Genomic DNA, 27,794 nt, shown 5'->3' with positions numbered 1-27,794 from the left:
CAATCCTAGGGAAAAAAAAAAAACAATTAATATCTCTCTTTCTATAACCATTGTTTATAAAAATGGTTTGTTAGAGTGTACTATTCATAGTGCATCAATAGTGTGAGAGGTTTTCACCTTAAGACCAATCAGGTCTTACGTCCACTACTGTTCCTATATGAACTGTATATTTCTTAATACTGTACACGAATAATAAAGTGTCTTTCATGCCTTCTGCATCATGGAATGAGTGGTAATTGTTCTCTGGTCGGGACACCTCCTGCGTCGACTCCAGCCAAGGTCACTTGTCTTTTCACCATAGATTTCTTCATAGCTGGTCAGGATAACCTCCAGGATTTGAGTCTGAAGGAATGGAAAATGGTCCCTTGCCTCTGAGGAAAATATGACTGGGGTTGAACACCAGGTTCTGCACTCTGCAAAAGCAGAAGGTCTTAATTTTTACCAAGGAAGATGAAGTGTGTGTCTGTGAGAATTCTCAGAGCTCCAGGGCAGACAAGATGGGTTAGGGACCAGCTGGAAGTGCAACAGAACATCTTATCAACTGCCTTATCTTCTCTAGTGCTGAGATGTTGCTCACCACAGAGATTTTGCCCCTCTTTTCCCTTGCATTGCAGAGTGAACCTAGAGAAAATGATACGGGAGACCACAAGCAAGGACTGAATATCTTGGAAAGAGCTGTATTCTGTTTGGACAGTGAGGAAGGGAAAATCGGTAAATTAAAAAACCCTGAGTAGAACAGCGGTTTGAGTAGTATGAGGGATCTATGTGTCACAAAAAAGCTCTTAAATGCATTTTTAAAACCTAAGGGGAAATACCATAGTGAAGCTTCCTCTTGTTCATTTTTCTTTTTCTTTTCAGGTGAACCTAATGACCCCAAAAGAGGGAGTTCATGGCAGCATGACCAAGAAGGTCAATTTGAGTTCATAAGTAAGTGTGGACTCATGGCTCCCATTGCTCTTGCCTGTGCCTATCCTTGGGAACCTTGGATGGGATGTGTTATCCCTGAGAGAAGTGAGGCCAGTGGAGATCTCTCCCCTGAGCACGCTGCCTGCAGAACCCCTTCCAGAGCACAGCAGAAGGTCTGGCCTTTGGGCTGGGATCAGTTTGGTCAGAGGGGTGACCTCCTTTGACCAGGGACACATCCTACTTTAGCGGGGGATGTTGCTGAGCAGGGCTTTGAGGGTCAGGCTGAAATGAATGTGCCAAGGGACAGTGAAGGGGCCTGGGAGGTTCCTCTCCACTCCTGGTGTGTGGCAGAAGAGTCTCACCCTCTCGTGGGTGGCTGTGCTCTGGTGGGACTGAGACACCTGTGTGGTGCCTGAGTGCTGTGGCAGCTGAGGCAGCTCCCTGACCCAGGAGAGCCTCAGTGGGCCCGAGGGTCAGGGACCCCCTAGCACTGCATGGGGCTCCTGGGCCAGCTGTGGAATGTGTTCTGCCCCAGAACCTGCTCAGTGCAGCCCTGGCGTTGGGGAAAGGTCCTTGTTAAATACCCTGTCTTTGATTTTATTTTTATGTGCACCTGATGTCCAGTGTCTGTGGCTGCTGTCTGTCTGGCTCAGAAAGGTGTAGAAGCGCTATTCAAAGAGCGAAGTAAGTGTGCTGGATCCCATTGCTTGTGTCTGTGGCCATCCTTGGGAACCCTTGGGATGCGATGGGATGTGTTATCCCTGGGAGAAGTGAGGCCAATGGAGATCTCTCCCCTGAGCACGTTGCCTGCAGAACCCCTTCCAGAGCACAGCAGAAGGCCTGACCTTTGGGCTGGGATCAGTTTGGTCAGAGGGGTGATCTCCTTTGACCAGGGACACATCCTACTTTAGCGGGGGATGTTGCTGAGCAGGGCTTTGAGGGTCAGGCTGAAATGAATGTGCCAAGGGACAGTGAAGGGGCCTGGGAGGTTCCTCTCCACTCCTGGTGTGTGGCAGAAGAGTCTCACCCTCTTGTGGGTGGCTGTGCTCTGGTGGGACTGAGACACCTGTGTGGTGCCTGAGTGCTGTGGCAGCTGAGGCAGCTCCCTGACCCAGGAGAGCCTCAGTGGGCCCGAGGGTCAGGGACCCCCTAGCACTGCATGGGGCTCCTGGGCCAGCTGTGGAATGTGTTCTGCCCCAGAACCTGCTCAGTGCAGCCCTGGAGTTCCTTGGGGAAAGGTCCTTGTTAAATACCCTGTCTTTGATTTTATTTTTATGTGCACCTGATGTCCAGTGTCTGTGGCTGCTGTCTGTCTGGCTCAGAAAGGTGTAGAAGCGCTATTCAAAGAGCTAAGTAAGTGTGCTGGATCCCATTGCTTTTGTCTGTGGCCATCCTGGGAACCCTTGGGATGGGATGGGATGGGATGTGTTATCCCTGGGAGAAGTGAGGCCAGTGGAGATGTCTCTCCTGAGCACATTGCCTGCAGAACCCCTTCCAGAGCCCAGCAGAAGGCCTGGCTTTTGGGCTGGGATCAGTTTGGTCAGAGGGGTGACCTCTTTTGACCAGGGACATGTTCTACTCTAGCAGGGGTGTTCCTCACAGTTGGTAATGGTTTCAAAGACAGAGCACATCCCTTCTGGGATTTCCTTTCCTTTCTTTGAGCACTAAAAGAGGAATCTCACCCTGGGTTTAGCTACAGGGACAAAAGGCAGAAGCCTTTCTGTGCAGGTGAGTGCCACTCCTTGCCCACACTACCTGGAAACTGAACCCTGCCAAGCAGGAAGGAGATCCAGAGCTCTGTCCTGTATGAGGGCTCAGTGCAGTCAGATTGAGCAGTCCCACCTGTCCATAAATTCCCATTTCCAAAGGCCTGCAGCCAGTCCTTTGTTACATTGCCCATCCCCATGCAGATGCCCAGGATGCCAGGGTGCAGAGATGTCCCAGCAGGGGCTTTTTCCCAGCACAAGCAGAAGGAGAGGAAACAAAAAACCAACCTGTAGAAGACCTAAGAAGAGACCTGTGGGAACCCAGAACATCCCTCTGGCTGTCCAGGATGGCCAGGACCCCTGCCAGGGGGCTCAGAAGCCCTGGCACGGAGCCCAAAACACCAGTGGATTTGATTATGACCCGTGGAGCAAATTACAGACCTTATATGAAGATCAGCATGCCACAACAGTTTAGGTAGAATATTAGTGAAGTTATCACACGATGGAAAAGTAGATTTTTGGGGTTTTTGGTATGGGGGTTCTGGAGGCAAGATGGAGGGAACTGGGTGTGTCCAGCCTTTCTCCTTCTTCTTCTTGGCCTCCATCTTCTGCTGTGATGTTGGCACTTACTGATTGGTTTAGAGTAGAAGCTCACTGTCTAACATAGGTGATAGGTATTGGAAAGTAATTGTAAACATTGTACACGTAGTTTTTAGTATAAAGACATAACACCGCCCCGGGGGCAGGCAGAGTGCCTCAGACTGTCCTGCTGAGCTGACCTCGGCAGGGCAGGAGAAAATTTTTTATAGATAAGATAAAATAAACAACCTTGAGACTGAGAAATGAAGAGCCCTGACTCCTTCTTCAAGCGTCAGGCTGGGAAAAGAGATTTTGAACTTTTCTTGGGGTCACTCTGAGCAGCAAGAGACGTTGAGACACTGGCATCCCTGGTGGGCTCCAAGAGGGCACCCAGGTGGGCTCTTGGCAAGCAGCCACGCCACAGCCATCAGCCGCTGAAACCCAGCCCGAGAAGGAAAGGAAACAGGCACTCTCAAGGGAAAAATCCAGAAAGAGCATCTCGACCTCTGCTGAGAAGATTCGTTTCAAGCTCGACCCGGAAAGAGGAGGACCAGAAGCATGCCTGGAAACCCTCACCTGCGAGCTGCTGGACGGTGACCAGGGCAAGCTCCGGACTGACCTTGCAGATGATTCAGCTTTTGGTAAGAAAAGTCAAAATCGAGAACATGGAGGGGACATGCTCCCAGGAACAACCCAGCATCTTGTTAGCCCTACAGGGCGTGGTAGCCACATACCCTGTGAAAATCTCTGAAAAAAGATAAAACGGCCTTGAAGCTTTTATCCCCAGCAAAGGTAATGTTAGAGGCAATTTCGTAGAATTCCGCGGGGGCTGTCAGCTATCAACAGGCAGCAGTATTCTCTCGAGGATGGGGGAAGTCATCCTGCCATCAGCAGGCGGCAGTTGCCCTTACCGACCAGGGAGGGGCAAAGGTAATCCCTAGCAAACAGGTGTGGGAGGAATTGGCATCATCTCCAGAGTGCCCAGGGTCCCATGGGTCCCCAGAACGCCCAGAAACCCCAGAACTCTCAGGTAGAGGAGGGCGGAGGGGGTCGGGGAACCCGGGGCAGAGCCGCTTCTCGGCGACTGGCGAACCCGTGCCACGGCGGCGCCGGCCGGGAGCAGCCTGGGGGGGCCGCAGAGGCGGCCGTGGGGGCCGCGGAGGCCGGCGGGGGCCCACGGGGGCAGCGGGGCAGTCGCAGGCACAGCAGCGGCGGAGGCGATAGCGCGCACGGCGGTACCCGCGATCGCAGCAGCGGGCGGTCGGCAGCGTGCAGGGCACGGCCGGCGGCTGCGGGGACAGCGCCGAGCGGGGCCGGGCCGGGCGGAGCGCGGGAGCGGGAGGCGCGGGGCTGGCGGCAGCGGCGGGCGCATGCGCGATGGCGGCGGCGGCGGTTTCACGCAGGTGGTGCCAAAGCCGCGCGCGAAGGGCAGAACCCGCGCGACTGCGATGGCGGCGGGCGGCGGTACCCAGGGAACGCGCACGGGCCGCGGCAGCCGCGCCGGGCGGGACTGAGGCGGACGGGACGGGACGGCTGCAGCGTCCCTGCGACCGCCACGGAGCGCGGCAGGCGCCCGGTGATGACGCACAAACCCGGCAGCCGGAGCGGGGCGGGTTTTTCCCCAGTGCGCAGACGCGGCACGGACACGGCCGAGCGGGGACCGGAGCCAGAACGGGAGCGGGGCAGCGCCGGTGTCGGTCACGGGCACAGAGGGCGTTCCCCAGACCGCGCCTGCGCCGAGAGAAGCGCCGGGGAGGCGCGGTCGGGGCGGGGGCATCCGCACTCCCGTGAGGGCAGCGGCAGAGACCGGGCGCGGTCTGCGTGCCGCGGTCACGCAGCCAGCCCCGGCAGCCAGCGCACAGTTTCAGCCTCCATCAGAATCTCAAGCGGGAGATTTTTCGCGGCTGCAGCGCATGTTGTGTGAGGCGCACCGAACTCCTCAACAGCCCGGTCCCACAGGAGTGACGGAAACAGCATTTACCAGATGATCAGGCTTCAGATGCAAAAGATGGACATGTAAAAAAGCTGTCCAAAATCAGTGTAAAGTGAGAAAGCACACAGGCTTTTTCCCAAGATACAGAAAAAAGGGGAAACCAGTGCAAATCAGTGGTATTCCAAATATGATATAAATGGAAATCTTCTGTTGTGCAAAATGCCTCTCAGGGAGGTAAACCACCATAGAAAGATAGAAGTATTAGTAGTGATTCAATTACCTGAAATGTCTCTGAAGACAGAGTATTTGAGAAATATCAATCAGATCCTATCTGTGGGGTCACCAGCTGATTCTCCAATGATTCAGAAATTTTGTTGGTATTGAGTTTGTAACCTTTGTTATTTTTGGATTTTATAGGTGATACTGATAAATAAGGATTGTTATTAATGCTATATGAATACTTTAGAAAAGTTGTCATAACCCCTTCAAACACTTCTTGTTGATAAGTTGATTATATAATGAGAATTCTCAGAATTTATGATAAGAATTATGATCAAGGTATTGTTGTAATATTTACAGCCAGCTTTCATGTGTTTCACTGTCTCTTTGAGTGATCATCTGCAAGACACGTATCTCTTCAGAATCTTGTCTTTTTGTTTTTTAACTACTCATGTTTTTTAGGTTTCTTTTAAATCCAGATTGCCAGTTTTGTGGTTTTCTTCAGTTATTATTTCTTCAGTTATTATACAGTACCTCAGCCGAGAATTCAAGAGGTTTGCTGTGTTTGAAGAATTTCTGTCCTGACGGAAGTTGCGGAGGGATTCAATTCTTTAATGGTTTGATTGATCTTTAATCCTAAGGTTTCCTATTCATAATTGCTGTTTTTAAGAGTCTTGTTTTAAAATATATTAAGTGATGTCCATCAATTAGAGTTTGAACTCTGGCCAAGGTCTAGCTCTTCTTGAATGGAATGTTTGACAATCAACCCAGATGTTTTCTGCATCAAAAAGTATTCAAGTCCTTTTGGCTTGGCTATTTGACCATGTATGATAGCTGAGCCTGATTTCAAAGGGAGTTTGAGAAACATGAATCCAGACATGAGTTCTCCAGTTCTCTGTTGTTTTAAGGTTCATCAGGTATCGCAGACTCTGGGATGACAGTTCAGTGTTGCAGTGATTGATAACTGTATGACTGCAGATGTGTTATTGGTTATGTGTATTATCTGATTGATTTCTAATTGCTGTTATCTTACATTTCCCTATGCAGTATTGCATAGAGACTGAAACAGAACAGACCAATGTTTTATTTTCATATATGCAAAAAGCCAATCATATAATGCACATTTTTCACAGTGGTGGTAGCACGTAGCTGCAACGCAGCTTTGTCTCCCCTTCCCAGGGAAGTCCTGCTCCATGACCTTTATCTGCCTCCCCAGCAGCTCAGTGGTAGGAAAAGCCACTTGAAGTGGCTGGTGGATTCTCCCTCGGTTTTTTGGCAGAGGCTTTGAGCCAGGAGGTTCTCTGGAGGGATGCTGGCTTTGGAAACCTCTCCTGAGCTTGCAGGTGTGGAGTAAAACTCCCTGCTGGACCAGTGAACAAGTTATCCTCTGATCCATCTGGGACCCCCATGGCTTGAGGTCAGCCCTTGCTGGGGAGCTGCTGCTTGGGAGAAATAGCCACTCCCTTTTCATAAGTTTAGAAAGGTTTATTAAACCTTATCAAAATACAACAGAAGACTGAATAGAGAAAATGTTATGGCGCCAGGAGCAAAGGATTTTCCACACTATGTGCTCACCCACACAATGGAGGTTTTGCCTTTTAACCCTTTAGCCCCTCCCAAAATTCTGTCCATTGACCCCTTCTTCACTGTCCAGTGGTGGAGTTTACTTCCTCAAATCTTGATTGGAGGTCAGATGTCACCGTAGTGACAAGCTGACCCTCCCAAATATCCCAACCCTGGCTGTCCCTTGATACCAACTGTGGGGGTAAAAAAAATTTTTCTTAACCTCTGTACATGGTATTTGTCTGTTAATTGTGAGAGTCAATCATTGTGGCATTCACATTCTCTGAACAGAAACACATAATTCTCTCTCTCAAGGTTTTTTTTTTCCTGGAGAATCACAGAGAAAAGAAAGAAAACAATTCTTATCTCTATCATGTGGAATGTGTTAGGAAGATTCTTTACCTGAAATGATTTGTCAGTTGGATTCTGCTGAGGATTGTTTTGTTTCCTTGGCCAATTGGAAAAAGCTTTGTCTTGGCTGTCTGGAGACAGTCACAAGTTTTCTTTAGTATTCTTTAGTATTCTTTAGTATTCTTTGTAGTATGCATCTTTAATATAGTGTAGTACAATGTAATATAATATAGTTTAATAAAGCAACTGTTCAGCCTTGTGAATCAACGGAGTCAGCTGCCAATCGTTCTCTGTGTTGGGGCATCCTGCTTTTTGATAAATCATCACATTACTCATCTCTCATACTGCTGCTCCTCCCCAAGTGCTTTGCTCTCCTGCACTCACACTTCTCTCTGCCAATCTGTGGCTTATTAAACAGTCTGCTGGCTTTGTCTCTCCTGTGGCTGCAGGCAGCATCAATTCCTGTGGACACGGAGAGAGCTGTGGCTGGAAAAATTAATGGAGGGGAAAGAAACAGGGAAGGAGAAGGGCTCTGGTGAAGATCACACTGCCCTCCTGAGGCTCCTGGGGGAGAAGGCAAAGTTGCACCAAGACCCCATGCTGTTCTCTGATGACATTTTTTTCATTGAGCCAATGGTAAGTGATAGCTGAGACCTCATTTTCCTCCTCTTCTTCCTCCTCATCCTCCTCCCCCTCTTCCTCCTCCCATCCACTCTACCCCCAGCTGTGGTCACTGGGCAGATCCTCAGCTGGCTCGATGTGCTGGGAGGGAAGACATTGAGTTTCTGGTGCACCTGCAGAGCTCGCCTAAAAATGCCAAATGCTAAAAGCATTTCTGCCCTGGAGGCTCAAGGCAGGGCTGGGAGCCTGACAAGGCCAAGCTGTGCTGCCAGGGCCTGAGCTCAAGGGCACTCTGTGCGTGTCCTTGCAGTGTCCACAGGGAGCAGTTCTTGTAGGTAGGGGCTCCCCCCACACGTGAGGTTCAGCAGAGGCTGTTGGAGCACTGCCAGCTCACACACTGACCTGAAGCTTGCAATGTTTTGCTGGGAAAGTGAGGCCAAATTCAGCCTAAGGCTAATCATAGAAATGCCAATCCCCTCCTGTAACCACGCCTTGCACTATTTCTGAGTGTCCCTTCCAGTGTCCTCTGTGAGCCTGGACACAAGGGTGGAAGGTTGAAATGGGCCTTTGGAGTTGTCCTGCACACAGGGACAGAAAACCTTTTCCTTTTCTGTTTCTGCAAGCAAACCACCACGTCCTCATATCAACCAGAGCCCTGATTCTGAGTACTGGCATTGTGAGAGGCAATGAAGGCCTGGTGTCTGCACAGTGCAACATCCCTTCTCATCTTGGAGTAAACCCTAGAATAATGCCAGCCTCTGCCTTCTTTTAAAGCAGGTTAAACTAATATTTTTATTTCCAAGGTTCTGGTTCCAGGCAAATTTGGGAGAGAACCCCCAAAGGGGCTCCTCTAGGAAAGCAGATTCAATCGGCCCCTCCCCCAGCTGGTCCTGGAGAAAAGACCTCCTTGAAGGGGAAAAAACCTGTTTATTAAACAATAAACCCTAAACAGTATTAATCAATAAAACCCCTTGCTGCTCCAAAAGAGATGACAAACTCAGAAAGTCCCTCCCTGGGTTGCAGCTCAGCTCACTCAGTCTCTGATCAGTCCCTCTGGTCCTGGAAATGTCGCAGGCCAGGCCCGGCCCGGTGGCCGCAGCTGGAGCTGCCAATGCTCTTCTGGTGTTCAGTCCAGAGCAGTTTTGAACAGGTCCAAAGAAAAGGGAAAAAAACTCCACAGTCCAGGGAACTTCTTTGCCTCAGCAAGCTAAATTAACTAAAAGCAGAGGAGAGCTCTGTCCCGCTGTCTGTCCAGCCGCAGACAATGCAGTCCAGGAGCAGGAGTGTGGAGGAGTGAGCGCAGTGTCTGAAAACAAACTGCTGCTTTTTCTCTCCCCCCTTCACTCTCTGCAACAAGTCTTAAAGGTGCAACACTTATTATTCAGCATAAACAGAATAAGACGATTTGGGATAAAAGCAGCATATAGTCAACCCAGGACAGGGGTCATGTTCTCTTCTTGTGAAGAGCCACCAGTGCACAGTGGCAGTTGCATCCCACTGTAGCTGACAGCAGCATGATGTGACCAAGAGCCTTTGTCAGAGTAGCAGGAGTATTGTGGAGAGTGGGAGCTGAACAGCTGAGCATTGAGAGCTTCTAGTGCTGTGTTGAGCTGGGTTTGGAGTGTTTCCTTGGGCTTCTTGTGTTTTTCACTCATTACTAATGCTCTAAACAGAGGCTTACAGGTGTGGTTGAAAACAAGAAATGTGAAGTTTGAAGAGAAGTGTTTTGCTGTCTCTTTCTGCTGTAGGAGGGAGAAATCGGGCTGAATTGTTTGGCCAAAATCAAGATGACCTTCAAACCCCTGGAAGCACTGGAGAATGGCAGTGTGGCTTACTGCAGCATCTCAGGTACAGCTCCTTTGCCCTGCTTCTCTCCCCCTCAGTGAAGCCATGGTGCAAGCCTGAGCCCACTGGGCTCCCATGGAAGTGCTGGGAAGAGTCCCTGGTCAGCAGGGCAGTGCTGGCACTTCCCCCCTGGCCCTGCAGGTCCCAGGGAGTCTCCTGTGCCAGGCCAGGGCTCAGAATGCTGTGTGTGCCTGACTGATCCCAGAACAGCCCAGGCAGTGCAGGGAGAGGTTTTCATGCCATGGCTTTGCCAGCAATCCCTCAAAGGCCAGAGAGCTGCAGAGCAGAACAGCTTTAGTGAACGAGCACTCAGCCCCTGCAGGCCCCTGGCCTCCAGGATGATGCATCCATTTGACATGGATCCATCATCAGGCAGCAGGCACTGAGTTAGAAATGTGTTCCCTGAGCCTGGATCACCTCCCAGTGCCCAGACAGCAGCAGAGCAGAGGTGACTGAGCCCCCCTGAGCCCAGGGTGTTGGTAGAAGGAGCAGCCTTGGCCAGCACCTGCCTCTCTCTCTTTGTGGGAATTGAGCCCTTGCAGCTCTGTCTGTGGAAATAGAACACAGTGCTGAGTGTCAGGAGTTGGGGACTTTGGCAACAAAGTCCTGTGCTCCTGGGCCAGGTAGTTTGGGAATTGCCAAACTCAGAAGGAGCTTTGTGCCTTCACTGAATGATTTCAAAGCTCCACTAAGTGCATGGGAAGGACAGCATAGAACCAGAGTATGTTAAGGATGGAATGGACCTTAAAAGCCTCTGGGCAGGAACACCTCCCCCTAGAACAGGTAGCTCCATGCCCCATCCAGCCTTGCTTGGAACACTTTCAGGGCTGGAACCTCCACAACAGCCCTGGGGAACCTGCTCCAGTGTCTCACCACCCTCAGAGTAAAAAATTTCCTAATATCTAAGCTAAATTTCCTTTCTTTCAATTTAGACCTGTAACTCCTTGGCCTGTCACTACAAGGCAGCAGAGATGTTTTAAACTCAGCAGACTGGTGGCTGAAATTGGAAAGCAGCCCAAGGAATGGGTTAGTAATTAGAAGTCAACCCCAAGGCTGAGGGAAGAGGAGGGTCCATATCCTCTCCTGCAGCATCAGGAGCTGGTTGCATCCAGCTCAGAGTCAGGGACTAGCACTGAGGCAGCCTGGAAAATAGAGTATAACAGAGGGAATGATTGTACTGCAATGGACATCTCTCCCCAGGCTGTGAGAGCAGGCTGCCCCTGCACCTCTCAGGAGAAGGCCAAGGACCCTTGGAAGAATTCAGCTCTCCTACTCTGAACCTTGGGAACATTTCTATCAACGCCCCCACATCTATGAGGTGAGCAGCAGGGCTTGGGGTGGATCCTGATGGCTCCTGAGGCAGGAGCAAGCCTGGTGGAAGTGTGGAATTGCTGCCAACCTGGGCAGTTGTGAGCAGGGAATATTTGATCTACTGGTGAAATCTGGGAGGGTCTGAAAGGTGTGTCTGTTGTTCATGAAGCCCCAGTTCCTTCCTTGGGAATCAGCTGGGAGGCTTGCTGCAAAACAACCCCTTGACACATGAAACGAAGCCTGGGTCAAAAAGGGATGTTCAGAGGCTTTTGTGGCAGTGCCAGACACAAGGCACCTTTGGACTGGGCTGTTCAGAAGCAGCTGGAAGAAACTGGCTGCCTTTGAGCTTCAGTCCACTGCAGACAGCTTCCAGTCAAGTGTCTCCTGCTTATTGCTGCAAGTCACAGGAAAGCCATCCAGCCTCCTGGCTCAGTGCTGGCCCTTGCACAGGGCTTGGGAGTTCTTTCCCTTGCTGACCAGTCCCTCACCACACTTCAGCCTTGGTGCATCTCTGGCTCTAGAAAGAGAAAAGTGTTCCTGAGAATAAAGCAAAGCATTTTTCTACCTATTTGCCTCCTCCTCAATAGTGTCAAGTTTGCAAAAAAAACCAAAGAGGGAGCAGCTGAAAGAGGTAGAAAATGAGGCACTACATCATGCCAGACACTTCCAAAAGCTTGGCTGTGGGATGCAAAGACATGCTGAGTTTTCTTACCAAAAGATGATGCTGTCTATACATTTTGATGCTGATGCCTCATAATCAATGTATTGTTTTCATGACATGGGAAAAGGTGAATGAGTAGATGGTGCTGTTGGAGCTGTGCTCAGTGGGGCAGCAGCAGCTCTGGGGTGATTCCCTACGCAGCTGCAATCAGCCCACGTTGCTCTCAGGGCCAGGTCTGAACGAACTTGGTGGTGCTGAGCAGAGGTGCACTGCTCTGTGTCCATGGGATAACCCCAGGGTTGTGGACTCCAGTTCTGTGGAGTTGCCACTGCTTTGCATGAAAACCCAAGGGCAGAACTTGTCCTGTTGTATTTTTTTGCCATTCATAGCATCGTCTGCTATTTCTGGGCATTAATTGTGTCATTAGACAATAACTCACAAGAAGGGAAGATTCCACATATATTTCCATTTTGCTTTCTTGCTGCTGCAGGTGGAACTGATAAACCTAGGAGCTATTGATGCTCCCTTCACCTATAGCCCTTCAACTGCAAACGTGGGCTTCTGCTTCAAGTTTGCGCCTGAGGAGGGCATCATTGCACCAGGTGGGACCCAGACTGCTCAGATCTCCTTCAGTGCCACCATAGTGGGGAGGTTTGAGGAAGAATTCCAGTTCAGTGTGGCTGGATCTCCTATATCTGCACTCCTGACTATCAAGTAAGGACGGTCAAAGCCAGGCACGCGCCCGCACGTCCTCAGCACAAGAGAAAGGGGCGCCCCATGTGAGCGGTCCCAGCCCCTCCACAGGTGTGGGATTGGTGCCGAAAGCCAGACAACTCTTAGTGGTGGATCACTCGGCTCGTGCATTAATGAAGAATGCAGCTAGCTGCAAGAATTAATGTGAATTGCAGGACACATTGGTCATCCACACTTTAAACACACTTGCGGCCCCATGTTCCTCCCAGGGCTACGCCCGTCTGAGTGTTGCTTGACGATCAGTCGCCGTCCAGCGACCACCACGGTGGTTCAGCTGGGGTTGCCTCACAGGCCAGTTGACTGTGGTCAGCAGCGGTGGTGATGGTGGCTCACCGGTGCCCGGAGGGAAAGGCGGTCAGGGGTTTGGCAAGGGATGCGTTTCCCTCGGCGGCCTCAATTTTTTCCCTGTGACCCAGCAGGCATCATCATCGTCATGGCCGTCATCGTCATTGTTGCCGTGCAGGGCTTTCATCCCCCTATATGCAGGCTCAGGGACTGCTCCGTAGTTCCCCACTCCGGGAGTGAGCCACTGGGGCAGAGTTTGTCCTTGCAGGGCCCGTACCGCGGTACGGTGGTGGTGGCAGCTGAGGAGAGTAAGAGACAGCATTGAAAGCACCGCCGTGGGCCAAGAGAAGGGAGAGGGCAAGAGGGAGATGAGGCGCAAGCCTCGCCCCCAGCCTCCGCCCCACGTGGGCGGCTGTCTGCAGGTGGATACTGCGGGGGTACTGTGCCACTGCATGTGCGCGTGAGGCGAGAGCGCTGGGGACAGATGTTCCGACCCCCTCCTCCTTTCGCCTGCCCTCCTCCTCTTCTGTCGTGGTCTCAGGGCGCAAATAGCACCATGGCTTTTCTCTCTCTCTCCACCAAGGCCATCACGTGCCGCCTGGTCCCCCATCAGGGCTGTCTCTGCCACACTCCCTTTTCGGTTCTCATCTCCGGGATGGGGCACTCTGTCTCCGCTTCTCTCCCTCTGGCTTTATTTTCCCCTGGCGCGTGGGTGCCAGTGGGGAGGAAGGTGAGGGTAATAGGTGGGAGAAGCTGGCTGGCTGTTGGCCTGTTGGCATGCTGCTTCTTTAGGAGCTGCATGGGCCAGGAGGTGCGGCCAAGCTTTGGCCTTGCGACCTCAGATCAGACGTGGCAACTCGCTGAATTTAAGCATATTAGTCAGCCAAGGAAAAGAAACTAACGAGGATTCCCTCAGTAATGGTGAGTGAAGCGGGAAAAGCCCAGCGCCGAATCCCTGCCCCGCAGTGGGGTGCGGGACATGTGACATACGGAAGTCCCAATCCCTGGCGGCGCTCTCGGGGGACCCAAGTCCTTGTGATCGAGGCCGCAGTCCGTGGACGGTGTGAGGCTGGTAGCGGCCCCTGGCACGCTGGGCCCGGGCCTTCTCGGAGTTGGGTTGCTTTGGAGTGCAGCCCAAAGCGGGTGGTAAACTCCATCTAAGGCTAAATACTGGCATGAGACCAATAGCCAACAAGTACCGTAAGGGAAAGTTGAAAAGAACTTTGAAGAGAGAGTTCAAGAGGACGTGAAGCCATTAAGAGGTAAACGGGTGGGGCCCATGCAGTCCGCCCAGAGGATTCAACCTGGTGAGTTGTGGTCGGCACAGGTTCAGCGGAACCTCGCCTCTGCCTCCCTTCCGTCCCCTGGGCGAACCCCATCCACGGAGGCAGGCTGGGGGGTGCAGGCCGGTGCGGGGACTGCCGCCCAGCCGGCAGCTGGCCCTGTCCGGGCACATTTCCTCTGTGATGGTGCGCCACGACCGGCTCCAGGTCGACTGGGAAGGCCTCCGACGGGCAGGTGGTCCGACGGGCAGGTGGTCCAGTGCCGCGCGAGCAGCGGTGGGTGTTACAGCCCTCGGGCAGCAGGTCTCGCCGAATCCCAGGGCCGAGGAAAAGGACTGCCGCTGCGCCCTCCTCCCCCCACATCAGCAGCGCCGTGGTGGGGGGCATCGTTTCCCCGCCTCTCACGGGGGGGGGGGGGGGGGGGGTGGCATCCTCGCAGCACGGCGTTTCGCGCAGGGGTGTGGGGGCTGGGCCTGCCAGTCTCTGGCGCTGCTGTCAACTGGCCTGGACTGTCCTCAGTGCGCTTTGACCGCGCGGCACCACCAGGCTAGGCTCACGGGCCGCGCTGGGGTGCCCGGGATCCACAGCGATTTTGGCTACCCACTCGACCCATCTTGAAACACGGACCAAGGAGTCTAGCACGTGCACGAGTCAGGGACCGTTGTCGAAAGACCGCAGCGCAATGAAGGTGAGGGCCGGCGCGCGCCGGCTGAGGTGGGATCCCGGGGCACGTGTTGCCCCTGGCAGCCCCGGGCGCACCACCGGACCGTCTTGCCCGCCGCCTCCTCGCGGGGCCGGGGAGGTGGAGCGTGAGCGTCCATGCTAGGATCCGAAAGATGGTGAACTATGCCTGGGCAGGGCAAAGCCAGAGGAAACTCTGGTTGAGGTCCGTAGCAGTCCTGACATGCAAATCGGTCGTCCGACCCGGGTCTAGGGGCAAAAGACTAATCAAGCCATCTAGTAGCTGGTTCCCTCCGAAGTTTCCCTCACGATAGCTGGCACTCGGCAATGGGCAGTTTTACCCAGTAAAGCAAATGATTAGAGGTCTTGGGGCCAAAACGATCTCAACCTATTCTCAAACCTTCAATGGGTAAGGGGGCCGGCTCGCTGGCGTGGAGCCGCGCCGTGGAATGTGAGTGCTCAGTGGGCCCCTTCTGGTAAGCAGAACTGGTGCTGCGGGATGAACCAAACACTGGGTTAAGGCGCCCGATGCCGACGCTCATCAGAGCCCAGAAAAGGTGTTGGTTGATCTAGACAGCAGAACGGTGGCCATGGAAGTCGGAATCCGCTAAGGAGCGTGTAACAACTCACCTGCTGAATGAACTAGCCCTGAAAATGGATGGCGCTGGAGCATTGGGCCCATACTCAGCCGTCGCTGGCAATGCGAGGCCTGCGGGGGCTAGGCCGTGATGAGTAGGAGGGCCACTGCGGTGCACCTCGAAGCCAGGGGCGTGGGCCCAGGTGGAGCTGCTGCAGGTGCAGATCTTAGTGGTAGTAGCAAATATTCAAATGAGAGCTTTAAAGGCCGAAGTGGAGCAGGGTTCCATGTGAACAGCAGTTGAACATGGGTCAGTCGGTCCTAAGCGATAGGTGAGCGCCATTCCGAAAGGGCGGGCGATGGCCTTTGTTGCCCTCAGCCAATCGAAAGGGAGTCGGGTTCAGATCCCCGAATCCAGAGTGGCGGAGACGGGCGCCGCAAGGCACTCAGTGCGGTGACGCAACCGATCCCAGAGAAGCTGGTGGGAGCCTCGAGGAGAGTTCTCTTTTCTTTGTGAAGGGCCGGGCGCCTTGGAATGGATTTGTCCCGAGAGAGGGGCCCTCACCTTGGAAAGCGTCGCGGTTCCAGCGGCGTCCGGTGAGCTCTCGCTGGCCCGTGAAAATCCGGGGGAGAGGGTGTAAGTCTCACGCCGGGCCGTACCCATATCCGCAGCAGGTCTCCAAGGTGAACAGCCTCTGGCATGTTGGAACAATGTAGGTAAGGGAAGTCGGCAAGCCGGATCCGTAACTTTGGGATAAGGATTGGCTCTAAGGGCTGGGTTGGTTGGGCTGGGGCGCGAAGTGGGGCTGGGCACGTGCCACAGCTGGATGAGGTGCCGCACATGGGTGAGCGCGCTCCACGTGGCCCGCCCGGGCGCTGGGGCGTGCACGTGCACAGTGGCGACTCTGGACACACGCCGGGCCCTTCCTGTGGATTGCCCCGGCTGTGGCAGGCGCCACCTTCCCCCCGCTCCGCCCGCCCTCCGCCTTGCCGCGGCCGGCGCCCCAGCGGCGGCCGTCATCATTGCTCACTGCCGCCCCAGTGGTTCCCGCAGGTGGGGTTCCCGCGGTGTGTGGCCAGCACGCGTGCAGCCGCAGCCGGCGTTGGCTCAGCAGTTTGTGTGGGGGAGGGTCCCCGGGCCAGCGCCCCGCCTCAGTCGGTGCCTAGCAGCTGGCTTTGAACTGGTGCGGACCAGGGGAATCCGACTGCTTAATTAAAACAAAGCATTGTGAAGGCCTGAGGCGGGTGTTGACGCAATGTGATTTCTGCCCAGTGCTCTGAATGTCAAAGTGAAGAAATTCAATGAAGCGCGGGTAAACAGCGGGAGTAACTATATTTACTAACTGGGCATAGCCGCGGAAGTTGCACCTCCTCGTGGCCCTGCCGGATACCCTTGTGGTAACTGAGTCAACTTCTGCCCCAGTGTGGGAGAGGGCGCATATCAGCCCTCCCTATCGTTGGACTCACCACCCAACAATAGTTTCACGAATCGCTGAAACAAAAAGGTTGGCACAGTTAGTTCGCTGTTGCACAGAGCCTTGTCCATGGGCTGTTGTTGACACAGTTGGTAGTTTGAGAGAGGGTCGGCTACTATATGCTTCTACCCTCACTTGGACTTGTCACTTTATTGCTTACCGGACTGACAAAATGGCTTTGCATTATATCTCGACTACCACTCAGACTGACCCATTACATCTAAGGGTCATTGATGCCAAATTACCATCTATGCCCTCTGTGCCCAGGGAAGAGGGATTCGATCTTGCAAGTTTGGTGTTTTTTAACTCCAAAATTGTTAAAGAAAATGGTGTACGTCATGTGGATGTTTGGTAGGGTTTGGGGCAACTCCCTGAGCCCTATAAGATCTCCCCTATGGGGATAGCCCAGGATGAGGCTGAGAGTGCGGTGGGAGGTACCAAAGAGCCCAAAACACCCGAGGCTCCTCACGGGTCTGAAGGTGATGGTACAACGCCAAGAACACCTGTCGTGTCCATGCCTGACAAACAACCATCTTGTCCTCGTTGTGGGACCCGGTTTACTAGGATGTTTGGGCTGATTGACCATCTCAAAAGGACACACGGGCAGAGAAAGATCATTTTCAGGTGTTCAAAATGTGGTAAACAAAATCTAAAATACCACAGTATCTCCTGTCACATCCCGCGCTGCAAGGGGGTGGTGTGTGTGGCTCCCACTGGGGAATGGGTCTGTGAGGTGTGCCAACATGGGTTCGCTACTAAGATTGGCCTGGGTCAGCACAAGAGGATAAGACATCCTCTTGTGCGAAATGTGGAGCGGATTGTTGCTTCTCATCCCAAAGAGTCATCGGCCTGAGGGGCCCACAAACAGGTATGGACTGAGGAGGAAGAGGCTCTTCTGGTACAATTGGTGGACGAGTTTGCCAGTAAGAGAAATATCAACCAGCTTATAGCGGAGCATATTCCAACTAAAATGGCAAAGCAGATTAGTGATAAAAGGCGTCTCTCCGTGAAAGGTCATGAAGGACTAGTAGGTGCCACTGGAATTGAACATCCTGCCAGGTCTGCTAAGTTGCCCAAGGAGGGACAGTTAAAGCTCCAATTCCAGAAAGTCATCAAAGCGGGATTATCGTTTGGCAAATTGACCATGTATCGGGAAGCCTTCAAGAAAGTTCTTGATGGGCAAGATCCAGGTCGGGTGGTGAAGGATGTTTATAAGGAGTTTCTTGGTATTCTGGGTGTGCCTAGCCAAACTAAATCTATCAAGGGTCAAAAGACGCAGGCCTCCCATGGCCAAAAAGCATCCAAAACTCCATCAAATTGGATGTGCAAAAGAGCTATTAAGAGGGGATAATTCTTGAGGTTCCAACTGCTGTACGAGTTACGTAGAAGGCGCCTCATGCGTCATCCTGGACAGCACGGAAGCCTCTCAGTGCCAATTACCATCAAGTGTTCTCCACGATCAATTTAAAAGAAGGTGGGATACATCTGGTATATTTGGTGGCCTACTGAATTTCCCTCCATATAAGGAGGCGGCTAACACCACATTCGAGGCCCTAATTACTGGAAAAGAGATTGATAAGAACATGAGAGAGATGTGTAAAACCTCTGCTCCTGGGCCAGATGGGATCACTTTGGTCAGATTTTTGCAAAAGGCCCAAAGTTTTCCCGGTTGACTGAGATCTTCAACCTCTGGCTTATCACCGGTACTGTTCCAGATGCGCTGCGGGACTGCGGGACTGCAGGACAGTCTTGATACCCAAGTCTTCAGATGCAGAGAAGCTTGGTGATATCAATAACTGGAGGCCTATTACTATTGGTTCAATGGTGATTAGGCTGTTTTCCAGGATCGCTACTGCGAGGCTGTCCAAAGCATGTCTCATCAACCCCCGGCAACAGGGTTTCATTTGCGCATCAGGTTGTGCCGAAAACCTCAAGTTGTTACAGCTTGTGGTGGAACAGCTAAGTGAGAGCATAAACATCTGGGGGTTCTGTTCGTGAACATTGCTAAGGCATTTGACACCGTCTGTCATCAGCATGTATTTGAGGGTCTGGTCCAGAGAGGGGTGGATCCACACATGATAGAGTTGGTGAGGGAAATGTATCGGGATGTTAAGACGTGCATTTCCATGGGAAGAGAAAGGACAGACCCCATATACATTCGTTCAGGTGTCAAGCAAGGCGACCCCATGTCACCTTTGCTGCTCAATTTTAGTGATGCACCACCTTCTATATAAACTCGAGAATGAAGGTGAGGTTTTCCATCATGGGGGCTGGAAATTTACGGCCATGGCATTTGCCGATGACTTGGTGCTGCTGAGTGACTCTTGGGAAGGCATGTGTCATAACATCAAAATTTTGGAGGCCTTTTGCAATCTTACTGGCCTCAGTACGCAGGGGGGAAAATGTCATGGCTTTTACATCAAGCCTACAAGGGACTCGTATACTATCAATGATTGTCCCACGTGGGTGATTAATGGATCCCCCCTTAACATGATCGACCCAGGGAGCTCAGAAAGGTACTTCAGCACATGGGTTGACCCCTGGACTGGCTTTGCAGATCCTAGACTATCAGAGAAGCTCATGGATGGGCTTCATCGGATTGGTCGTTCGCCCTTAAAACCTCTTCAGAAAGTCAATATACTCAGGACCTATACCATCCCGAGACTGATATATCTGGCTGACCATACTGAAGTCAAGGTGGGCCTACTTGAATCCCTTGACCAATTAATTCGTAACACGGTTAAGGAATGGCTTCATCTTCCCCCAAGTACATGTGATGCGATCTTGTATTCGAGTTTTAAAGATGGCGGTTTAGACCTCATCAAGTTGGCGTTGCTCATTCCAAGTATTCAGGCGCGAAGACTCCATAGATTCGGATGAGACTCTTGTGAAGTATCTAAAGGAAGTATATCTGGAACGGTTATTTGAAAAATTGTGGTTGAAAGCAGGGGGGACACAAGAGTCCATCCCATCAATTTGGGAGCCTTTACCATTGGTAGAGTTGGGGGGCGATGATGGAGCCTGGCTGGAATGGGAAGCACCCATCCCTAAGATTCGTTACCCAAGACCTTGTAACTGGAGGAAACGAGAATTTCATAAATGGACCCATCTGGTTGCCCAGGGCCATGGGATTGAGCATTTCGAGAATGATGAGATCAGTAATGCCTGGATAAGGCAGTTTAAGGGCATACCTCACTGTAAACTAATTACGGCCCTACAACTCAGAGCGCATGTCTACCCAACAAGAGAATTCCTGGCTAGGGGTAAGCAAGAGAATGTTGTTCAATCATGTAGATATTGTGGAGCTAGATTTGAGACCGCAGCCCACATTGTCAGAAACTGTGCCATCACTCAAGATGCCAGGATTAAGAGACACAACGCCATCTGTGAGACCCTTAGCGAGGAGGCTAAGAGGGAGTGTTGGACAGTTTTTGAGGAGCCACACCTGAGGGATTATGTAAATGAACTATTTAAATTGGTTTTAATCTTTGTCAAAGGTTCTAAGGCGGTTGTGGTCAATGTGACTGTGAGGTATGAGTACTCTGGTGTCTCATTGAGTGAGGCCGCCTTGGAGAAGGCCAAAAATATCAGCGCCTTCATACACAAATTCAACAACTGACCAATGCTGATGACATTGAATATGTTGGTTTCCCCATGGGAGCCCGTACCAAATGGTTTGGCAATAATACTGAGTTGCTGACCGCCCTTGGTCTCTCTAAAACGAGGCTAGAGAGAACCATGTGGGCCCTAGCATCCAAAGTACTCTTCACCTCCGTTGACATTGTATATATATTCGTTAGCAAAGCTAGATCAATTGTATCTGTGTAAATACTTGGTAAATAAACTAGGCCTCTCCTCTCGACAGGTTCGCTGGACAGTGGAATCGGTTTTTGGGTGGGAGGGGTTCATCCATCATAACCGCGTCTGGCCCATTTTGGGCTATAAATTCCAATTTGGTCATTCAGGTGGACGGGCCACCTTACTTAACCCGGAAAAGGAACATATACAATTTGTATGTGTTTATTAAATAGCCAAATGCCTCGTCATGTAATTAGCGACATGCATGAATGGATGAACAAGATTCCCACTGTCCGTGCCTACTATCCAGTGAAACCACAGCCAAGGGAACGGGCTCGGCGGAATCAGCGGGGAAAGAAGACCCTGTTGAGTTTGACTCTAGTCTGGCGCTGTGAAGAGACATGAGAGGTGTAGAATAAGTGGGAAGCCAGGCGTGCGCTCGGCGGTGCGGGGCGACCCGCCCGCCGGTGTCCCGGCCGTCAGTGAAATAACACTACTCTGATCGTTTTCACTACTCTGATCACTTACCTGGTGAGGCAGGGTGGGCGAGCCCCGAGGGGGGCTCTCGCTTCTGGCGCCAAGCGGCCGGCACGTGGCGGCCGCGACCTGCTCAAGGGACAGTGGCAGGTGGGGAGTTTGACTGGGTTGGTACACCTGTCAAAGCATAACGCAGGTGTCCTAAGGCAAGCTCAGGGAGGACGGAAACCTCCGGTGGAGCAGAAGGGCAAAAGCTCGCTTGATCTTGATTTTCAGTACGAATACAGACCGTGAAAGCGGGGCCTCACGATCCTTCTGGCTTTTTGGGTTTTAAGCAGTAGGTGTCAGAAAAGTTACCACAGGGATAACTGGCTTGTGGCGGCCAATGCGTTCATAGCGACATCGCTTTTTGATCCTTCGATGTCGGCTCTTCCTATCATTGTGAAGCAGAATTCACCAAGCGTTGGATTGTTCACCCACTAATAGGGAATCTGAGCTTGGTTTAGACCGTCATGAGACAGGTTAGTTTTACCCTTCTGACGATGTGTTGTTGCAGTAGTAATCCTGGGAACCCTTGGGATAGGATGGGATGTGTTATCCCTTAGAGAAGTGAGGCCAATGGAGATCTCGCCCCTGAGCACGTTGCCTGCAGAACCCCTTCCAGAGCACAGCAGAAGGCCTGTCCTTTGGGCTGGGATCAGTTTGGTCAGAGGGGTGACCTCCTTTGACCAGGGACACATCCTACTCTAGTGGGGGATGTTGCTGAGCAGGGCTTTGAGGGTCAGGCTGAAATGAATGTGCCAAGGGACAGTGAAGGGGCCTGGGAGGTTCCTCTCCACTCCTGGTGTGTGGCAGAAGAGTCTCACCCTCTCGTGGGTGGCTGTGCTCTGGTGGGACTGAGGCACCTGTGTGGTGCCTGAGTGCTGTGGCAGCTGAGGCAGCTCCCTGGCCCAGGAGAGCCTCAGTGGGCCCGAGGGTCAGGGACCCCCCAGCACTGCTGTGGGGCTCCTGGGCCAGCTGTGGAATGTGTTCTGCCCCAGAACCTGCTCAGTGCAGCCCTGGAGTTCCTTGGGGAAAGGTCCTTGTTAAATATCCTGGTTTTATTTTTTATTTTATTTTCAAATGTACTTCAAATTCAGGATATGTGGTTCATGACTGTCTGGTTGGGAAAGTCCTAAACCTGATATTCGACGCAGTCGTTAAGTGTGCTGGATCCCATTCCTCTTGTCTGTGGCCATCCTTGGGAACCCTTGGGATGGGATGGGATGGGATGGGATGGGATGTGTTGTCCCTGAGAGAAGTGAGGCCAATGGAGGTCTCTCCCCTGAGCACATTGCCTGCAGAACCCCTTCCAGAGCCCAGCATAAGGCCTGGCTTTTGGGCTGGGATCAGTTTGGTCAGAAGGGTGACCTTCTTTGATCAGGGACACATCCTACTCTAGTGAGGGATGTTCCTCACAATTGGTAATGGTTTCAAAGACAGAGCACATCCCTTCTGGGATTTCCTTTCCTTTCTTTGAGCACTAAAGGAGGACTCTCACCCTGGGTTTAGCTACAGGGACAAAAGGCAGAAGCCTTTCTGTGCAGGTGAGTGCCACTCCTTGCCCACACTACCTGGAAACTGAACCCTGCCAAGCAGGAAGGAGATCCAGAGGTAAGGGCGTGGTGCAGTCAGATTGAGCAGTCCCACCTGTCCATAAATTCCCATTTCCAAAGGCCTCCAGACAGTCCTTTGTTATGTTGCCAATCCCCATGCAGATGCCCGGGACCCTGGGATCCCAGGGTGCACAGATGTCCCTGCACTGGGCTTTTCCCAGCACAGGCCAGGACAGCCTGGGGGAGAGGAAACAAAAAACCAACCTGTAGAAGACCCAAGAAGAGACCCTCAAAAAGAGGCTTTAAAACAGAGGAGTTCATCATCCTCAGGCAGGATGGGTGGGCTCCCCTTCAAACAAGCAATGTCAGTTTCCCACTGACACCAATCCTTTTCTACAGGATGGACAAATAAGGAGTAAATAAAAACCCACGGAATGTGACATAGATGAAGACTTCCAGGAGCCCAGTTGTGGGGTGTGGAGGTTCAGGGACATCACACCATGACCAGTATGATCCAGTGAAGCCAAATTTATTATCCCTAAAAAGACTAGATTTATAATAATTTTCTACTGCCCACACATCTCTAGCTAATACATGATTGGTTAATCCTAGCTGTTTACACATCTGAATTAAAATGCTGATTAGATCATCTAATTTTTTGTGCATCTTGCTGTGGTTGTCTGGCCCACCCATTGCTTTCTCTTTTTTCTCACTCTCCCAAGCTTGCTGACAAATTTGCTGATTCCTGATGACTCTTCTTCTTGTATCTTTCTCAAGGATATACTGACCCCATTTCTTAATATGTCCATTATCCATTATTTGTGAATGTGTTCATTGTCCACTAGTACAAGCAGGCTGGATTGTGCATCGGCTGAATATGGCCATTGTCTAGCAAGAGCTCCTCAACCTGCAAAAAATCCTCAACACCCCAGAGCCTGACCATGCCCCACAGCCCACCTCAGAAATGAACCACGCAGATTGGGTGGGGGGTCTGGTGAAGGAGATGTGTGAGATGGGCTGGATGCTGAAGGAATACACTTCCCCAGCTGGTGAGAAAACCTCCTCCTGCCTCAAAGAGGGAGAGTCTGATGGTGCAGCAGCGGAACCCACAGATGTTACAACTGTCCTGGTTCCAGCTGAACTGCAAAGGCAGTCACAGCCAGAAGCAGTTGCCCCTGTGGAAACGAGGAGGTCTAAGATGAAATCAGAGCACCCAGACAAGGATAAGAATGGAGGGCCCTCACAACTCACAGGGGAGCCAATGGTTGAGATCATCACTGAGTCCCTGATGTACAGAAGTCTCTGTAATCTGCACAAAGACATTGTACGACAGGGACGTGAGGCTTATACAACCTGGTTACTCTGGGTCTGGGATCTTATGGGTACAGGTGTCCAGTTGGATGGTGGTGAGGCAAGGAATTTGGGACGCTTGACCCAGCACTCAGGTATCAATCAGATTTTTGTAAGGGAGCCAGGGTCCTTTTCCCTCTGGGAGCGGCTTTTAATAAGTGTCAGAGAGAGGTTTGTTCACAGGGAGAGAATGCAGGAGCAGCACCATAAAATGCACTGGAAGACTCTTGAGGATGGGATCCAACAGCTGAGAGAAGTGACGGTATTGGAGGTACTCTTTGGGAGGGATGGACAGCATGATAATGACCCCAACAAGGTCAGGTGCACAGGGCAAATGTTGTGGAGCCTGGCAAATCTGGGGCCATCCCAATACACCACCTTTATTGCAACAATTAATGCCGATACCGGCTGAGAGACAGTGGGTCATGGGGAGCTGTTCAAAGGGGAGACAGTGACAAGTCAGGGCAGACTTTGCTGAGCTCCGTCCAAGCCCTTTCTCCCAGCCCTGCCCCTGTTGCTCTGTGCCCCCCAGTTTTCCTTTTCTCAGAGCTCTTCCTTCAGCCCCGTGCCTGGAATTTTGCTGGGATCTGGCCCCATTGCTGTGATGAGCAGGGGCTCTGCCCATGGACACCAAGGGGTCAGCTCTGCTCTGCAGCAGTGGGGTCATGGAATGGGGACGGGGCAAGTCCTGGGGTAGGATTCCATCAGCTCAAGCAGCTTCTGAGGCTGAGGAGCTCAGCAGCATCTCCTGTCCCAGGACTAAGGGAGGATGATGGCCAAAGGCAGTTTGAGAGGGTTTCCTGCTGTGCCCAGGGAGAGCAGAGACAGCTGTGCAAGGCAAGAGCAGTGGCTGGAACTCAGCGAAGGGCTAGGGGAGCTGCTCTGTCACTCCGTCTGTCCCCAGCTGCCCTTTTCTGTGATCCAGGGCAGTCCCTGTGTTCCCCTGGAAATCAGCCTGACACAACTGAGAGCAGAAGGACCCACAGCAGAGCAAACTGGTTTAGCCTTTCTCAGAGTCCCAGCCCCACTCTGGCCAAGGACACTCCTGTCCGCCAGTGTCCCCTGGAGGCAGCTGACAGCTTGGATGGCATCCTGAGGACACACCAAGGGTCCTGTCCATGGCACTGCTTGAGGAGAGTGGGCTCATTGCCAGGGCCCCAGGCTGCCCTGCCCAGAGCTCCCCGGGCACAGGGAGCTGGGACACCCCATTGCTGTGCTCAGCCTGCACAGGAGGAGCCCAAGGGCTGGGCCTGGCCCTGCAGCTGGAGCTACAACTGCAGAGAGCCTCTCAGCAATGCCAGCAGCACCTGGGCAAGGCAAGGAGAGAGAGAGAGCCGGGCCTGAGGAAAAGCCTTCCCCTGGCCAGCCCTGCCCAGCCCCTGCCAGGCAGCAGCAGGGCAGGACAGTGGCCCTCAGGCCCTGGTCAGCAGGGAATGGGCACATGGCCACAGAGATGCCCTTCATCTCTGGGGCTCCTCTGCCAGCCCAGGAGGGACTGAGGGCCCTGAGCCCCCGGGCTGAGGGCTGTGCTGGCTGCGAGGGGACACAAGAGCTGTGCTGCTCAGGGCAGTGTCTGCCCTGCAGGGCAGGCGCAGCAGGTGCCACATCTGCCCTGCAGCAGGGCTGCCCTCGGCACTGCCTCCCTCCTTCCCTGCCCACGGCTCGTCTGCTGGAGCTGTCCCAGCCCGAGCTGCTCCTGTGGGCCGGGGCTCCTTCCCTGCCAGAGCTGCCAGAGCCCAGCCCAGCCCCTGGGCCACCGCTGCCCTGCAGCTGCTCGGCCTTGCAGGGATTAAAGAACAGCTCCCCCAGCCTGGGCACCAGGGAAAGGTGATGCTGCATGGATCTGGAGCTGGGCAGGTTTGGGCTCTTGCTGAGGTTCCCAGGAAAACTCAGTGTGATGGCTGAAGAGCCTCAGCCCCTGCTCTGCCCTGCACAGCTGAGTTTCCATTGCCACCAAGCTGAGCCAGGGAAAAGTGGGAGCACAGATTCAGGAAAGCAGAGACCCAAGCAGGAAACCCCTGCCCTGAATGACCCAATGAAAAGTCCCCTCAGGAATGAGCTGGGCATGAGCTGCAGCTCTGAGCAGCCCTGGCCCGCACAGCACCCTCTCCACAGCAGCAGGACCTGCCCTGTCAGTAGTCACTCCGTGCACCCACAGCTCACCTGCAGCGTCCATGGGGAGCTGCCAGGCAGGCTGAGAGCTGCCCCTGGCAGGTGGCACATGCCCTGGGCTGGCCAAGAGCCCTGAGGGCTGCAGGAGCTGCTCTGCAGGACAGCCCTGGGCAGCCCTGGCTGCAGCCCCAGCTTCACCCCCTGCAGCCGTCCCTGGCAGCAGGAGCCATCCTGCCCTGTCCCTCTGACGGTGCCCAGGGCAACCCCGCTCTGCAGCACATCCTCCCCCAAAGCAGAAAGGGCGGCAGCAGAGCCATCCTTACAGTCACATCAGTCCTGCCATCTCCAGCTTTAGGAGATCCCTGCAGCCAGAAACTGACTGTGTCAAAAACTGGGAAGATTTCTCCATGAATGAGCTCAATATTGTCCTTCCAGTTCCTTTAAGTCTCTCTCTGCTTCACTGCTCTCAGGTACCTGCAAGCAGTGCCCTCAGCCCTGCTGGACTGAGACAAAAGCTGCTTATCAGGAGAAATGACTTTTTGTGTTCTTCTTGGTTTCCAAGAGCTCCTGTGGCAGAAGCCCAGCCCAGCTCAGCAGCACAGACACAGCACAAGGACTTTAATGACCCTCTCAGGGCTATGCTGCTGTTTACATAAGACTCAGTCCTAGAGAGTGTTCAAAGAACTTCTCAGGAACTAAAAATTAAATTTAAACTCCAAAGTTTCTACAAGTTTTAATGCGTCCCACTGAGGGACACAACTGAGAAAGTTCTCCAGGCAGAGCAGAACATTGGAGGCAGTGATATCTGGTGGGGACAAGCAAGGGAAAGGTGTCTCTGGTGCTGAGCAAATCTGGATGTGTTTGAGGAATGCAAAGGGCCAAGGCCTGAGCCCCAGCCCCTGGCCAGGCAGATCCTGTCCCTCCTTCCTTGCTCAGGGCTCTTCCCAGGATGGGCACTGGCATGTGGGGATGTTCAATGCCTGGGGCAGGAGCATGGGGCGGCCCCTGCCAGGCTGCTGAGCAGGGACAAGGAGGCAACGAGGCCCCAGGCCTGCAAGGGTCACTTGTCCCCTTCTGGCCCCAGGGCCAGCAGCCATGGCCAAAGTGCTGCCCAAGTTGGCTCTGGCAGGGCTGTCTTGCAGCTGCTGCCCATCCCTATGCCCTGTGCAGCCCAGGCTGTCCCATGGAGTCCCTGCCCTGTGCCTCTGTCCCTGCAGGCTGTCGGCATCTCCTAGCTGCCCCACCTGGCTGGGCCCTTCCTTTGCTGACAGCCCTTCCTCCTGCCTCCCTCTGCCTGCCCACACAAAGCCTTTGGCTCATTATCAAAAGGGTTAATTAATTTTTGCTGTGCCTGTGAGCTTTTAGTACAGGAACAAGGCATGCAGGGGCTGCCTTCCCAGCAGGAATGGTTGGAAGACAAGAAGACATCTGGCTCAAGAATGCAGTGATAGAAAAAAGGACTAAATCTGGGAACTTGGAGTGGGTTTTACGATATTGGATAAATTGTAATACACATTTGTTGACATTGGTAGAATTACATGTTCACATAATGTTAGGAGTTATCCCTTGCTAGACCTCAGGCCTGAATAAATGATGCCCTCTTAAACTGCAAATGTGGGAGATTAGGGACCGATCGGAAGATCTCGCAATGTTATGGGTAGACAGAACCCCTCCCCTTTACTGTTAAAGTTACTTAGCCCCCCGTTTTGTTGG

The 27,794-nt window shown here is 52.8% G+C and overlaps 1 protein-coding gene and 2 pseudogenes across 1 annotated transcript; all 3 read left to right on the top strand.

The window, feature by feature from the left end:
• The first annotated feature begins 9,654 nt into the window (after nucleotides 1-9,654).
• Nucleotides 9,655-12,473, top strand: LOC128943429 (hydrocephalus-inducing protein homolog). The gene is made up of 2 exons (XM_054286378.1): nucleotides 9,655-9,726; nucleotides 12,186-12,473. Exons 1-2 carry the CDS (start codon nucleotides 9,697-9,699, stop codon nucleotides 12,411-12,413), a joined length of 258 nt encoding a protein of 85 aa, XP_054142353.1. The 5' UTR covers nucleotides 9,655-9,696; the 3' UTR covers nucleotides 12,414-12,473.
• Nucleotides 12,474-12,526: 53 nt separating this feature from the next.
• On the top strand, nucleotides 12,527-12,679 carry LOC128943573 (5.8S ribosomal RNA; annotated as a pseudogene).
• An 887-nt stretch (nucleotides 12,680-13,566) lies between these two features.
• Nucleotides 13,567-21,572, top strand: LOC128943570 (28S ribosomal RNA; annotated as a pseudogene).
• Nucleotides 21,573-27,794: the final 6,222 nt, after the last annotated feature.

Source organism: Melozone crissalis, unplaced genomic scaffold (genome assembly GCF_028551555.1).
Source record: "Melozone crissalis strain CALT ecotype California unplaced genomic scaffold, PUWL_Pcris_2 ptg000046l_1, whole genome shotgun sequence".
Taxonomy (NCBI): Eukaryota; Metazoa; Chordata; class Aves; order Passeriformes; family Passerellidae; genus Melozone; species Melozone crissalis.
Note: the sequence above shows the minus strand (reverse complement) of the source record. Positions and strands in the feature narration are given on the sequence as shown.

Bases quoted from the DNA above. Each gene is read 5' to 3' on its own strand.
- LOC128943429 (XM_054286378.1), top strand. From the start codon at position 9,697: ATGGCAGTGTGGCTTACTGCAGCATCTCAG. The intron at 9,727-12,185 runs GTACAGCTCCTT...TTGCTGCTGCAG, and splicing joins GGCTTACTGCAGCATCTCAG to GTGGAACTGATAAACCTAGG.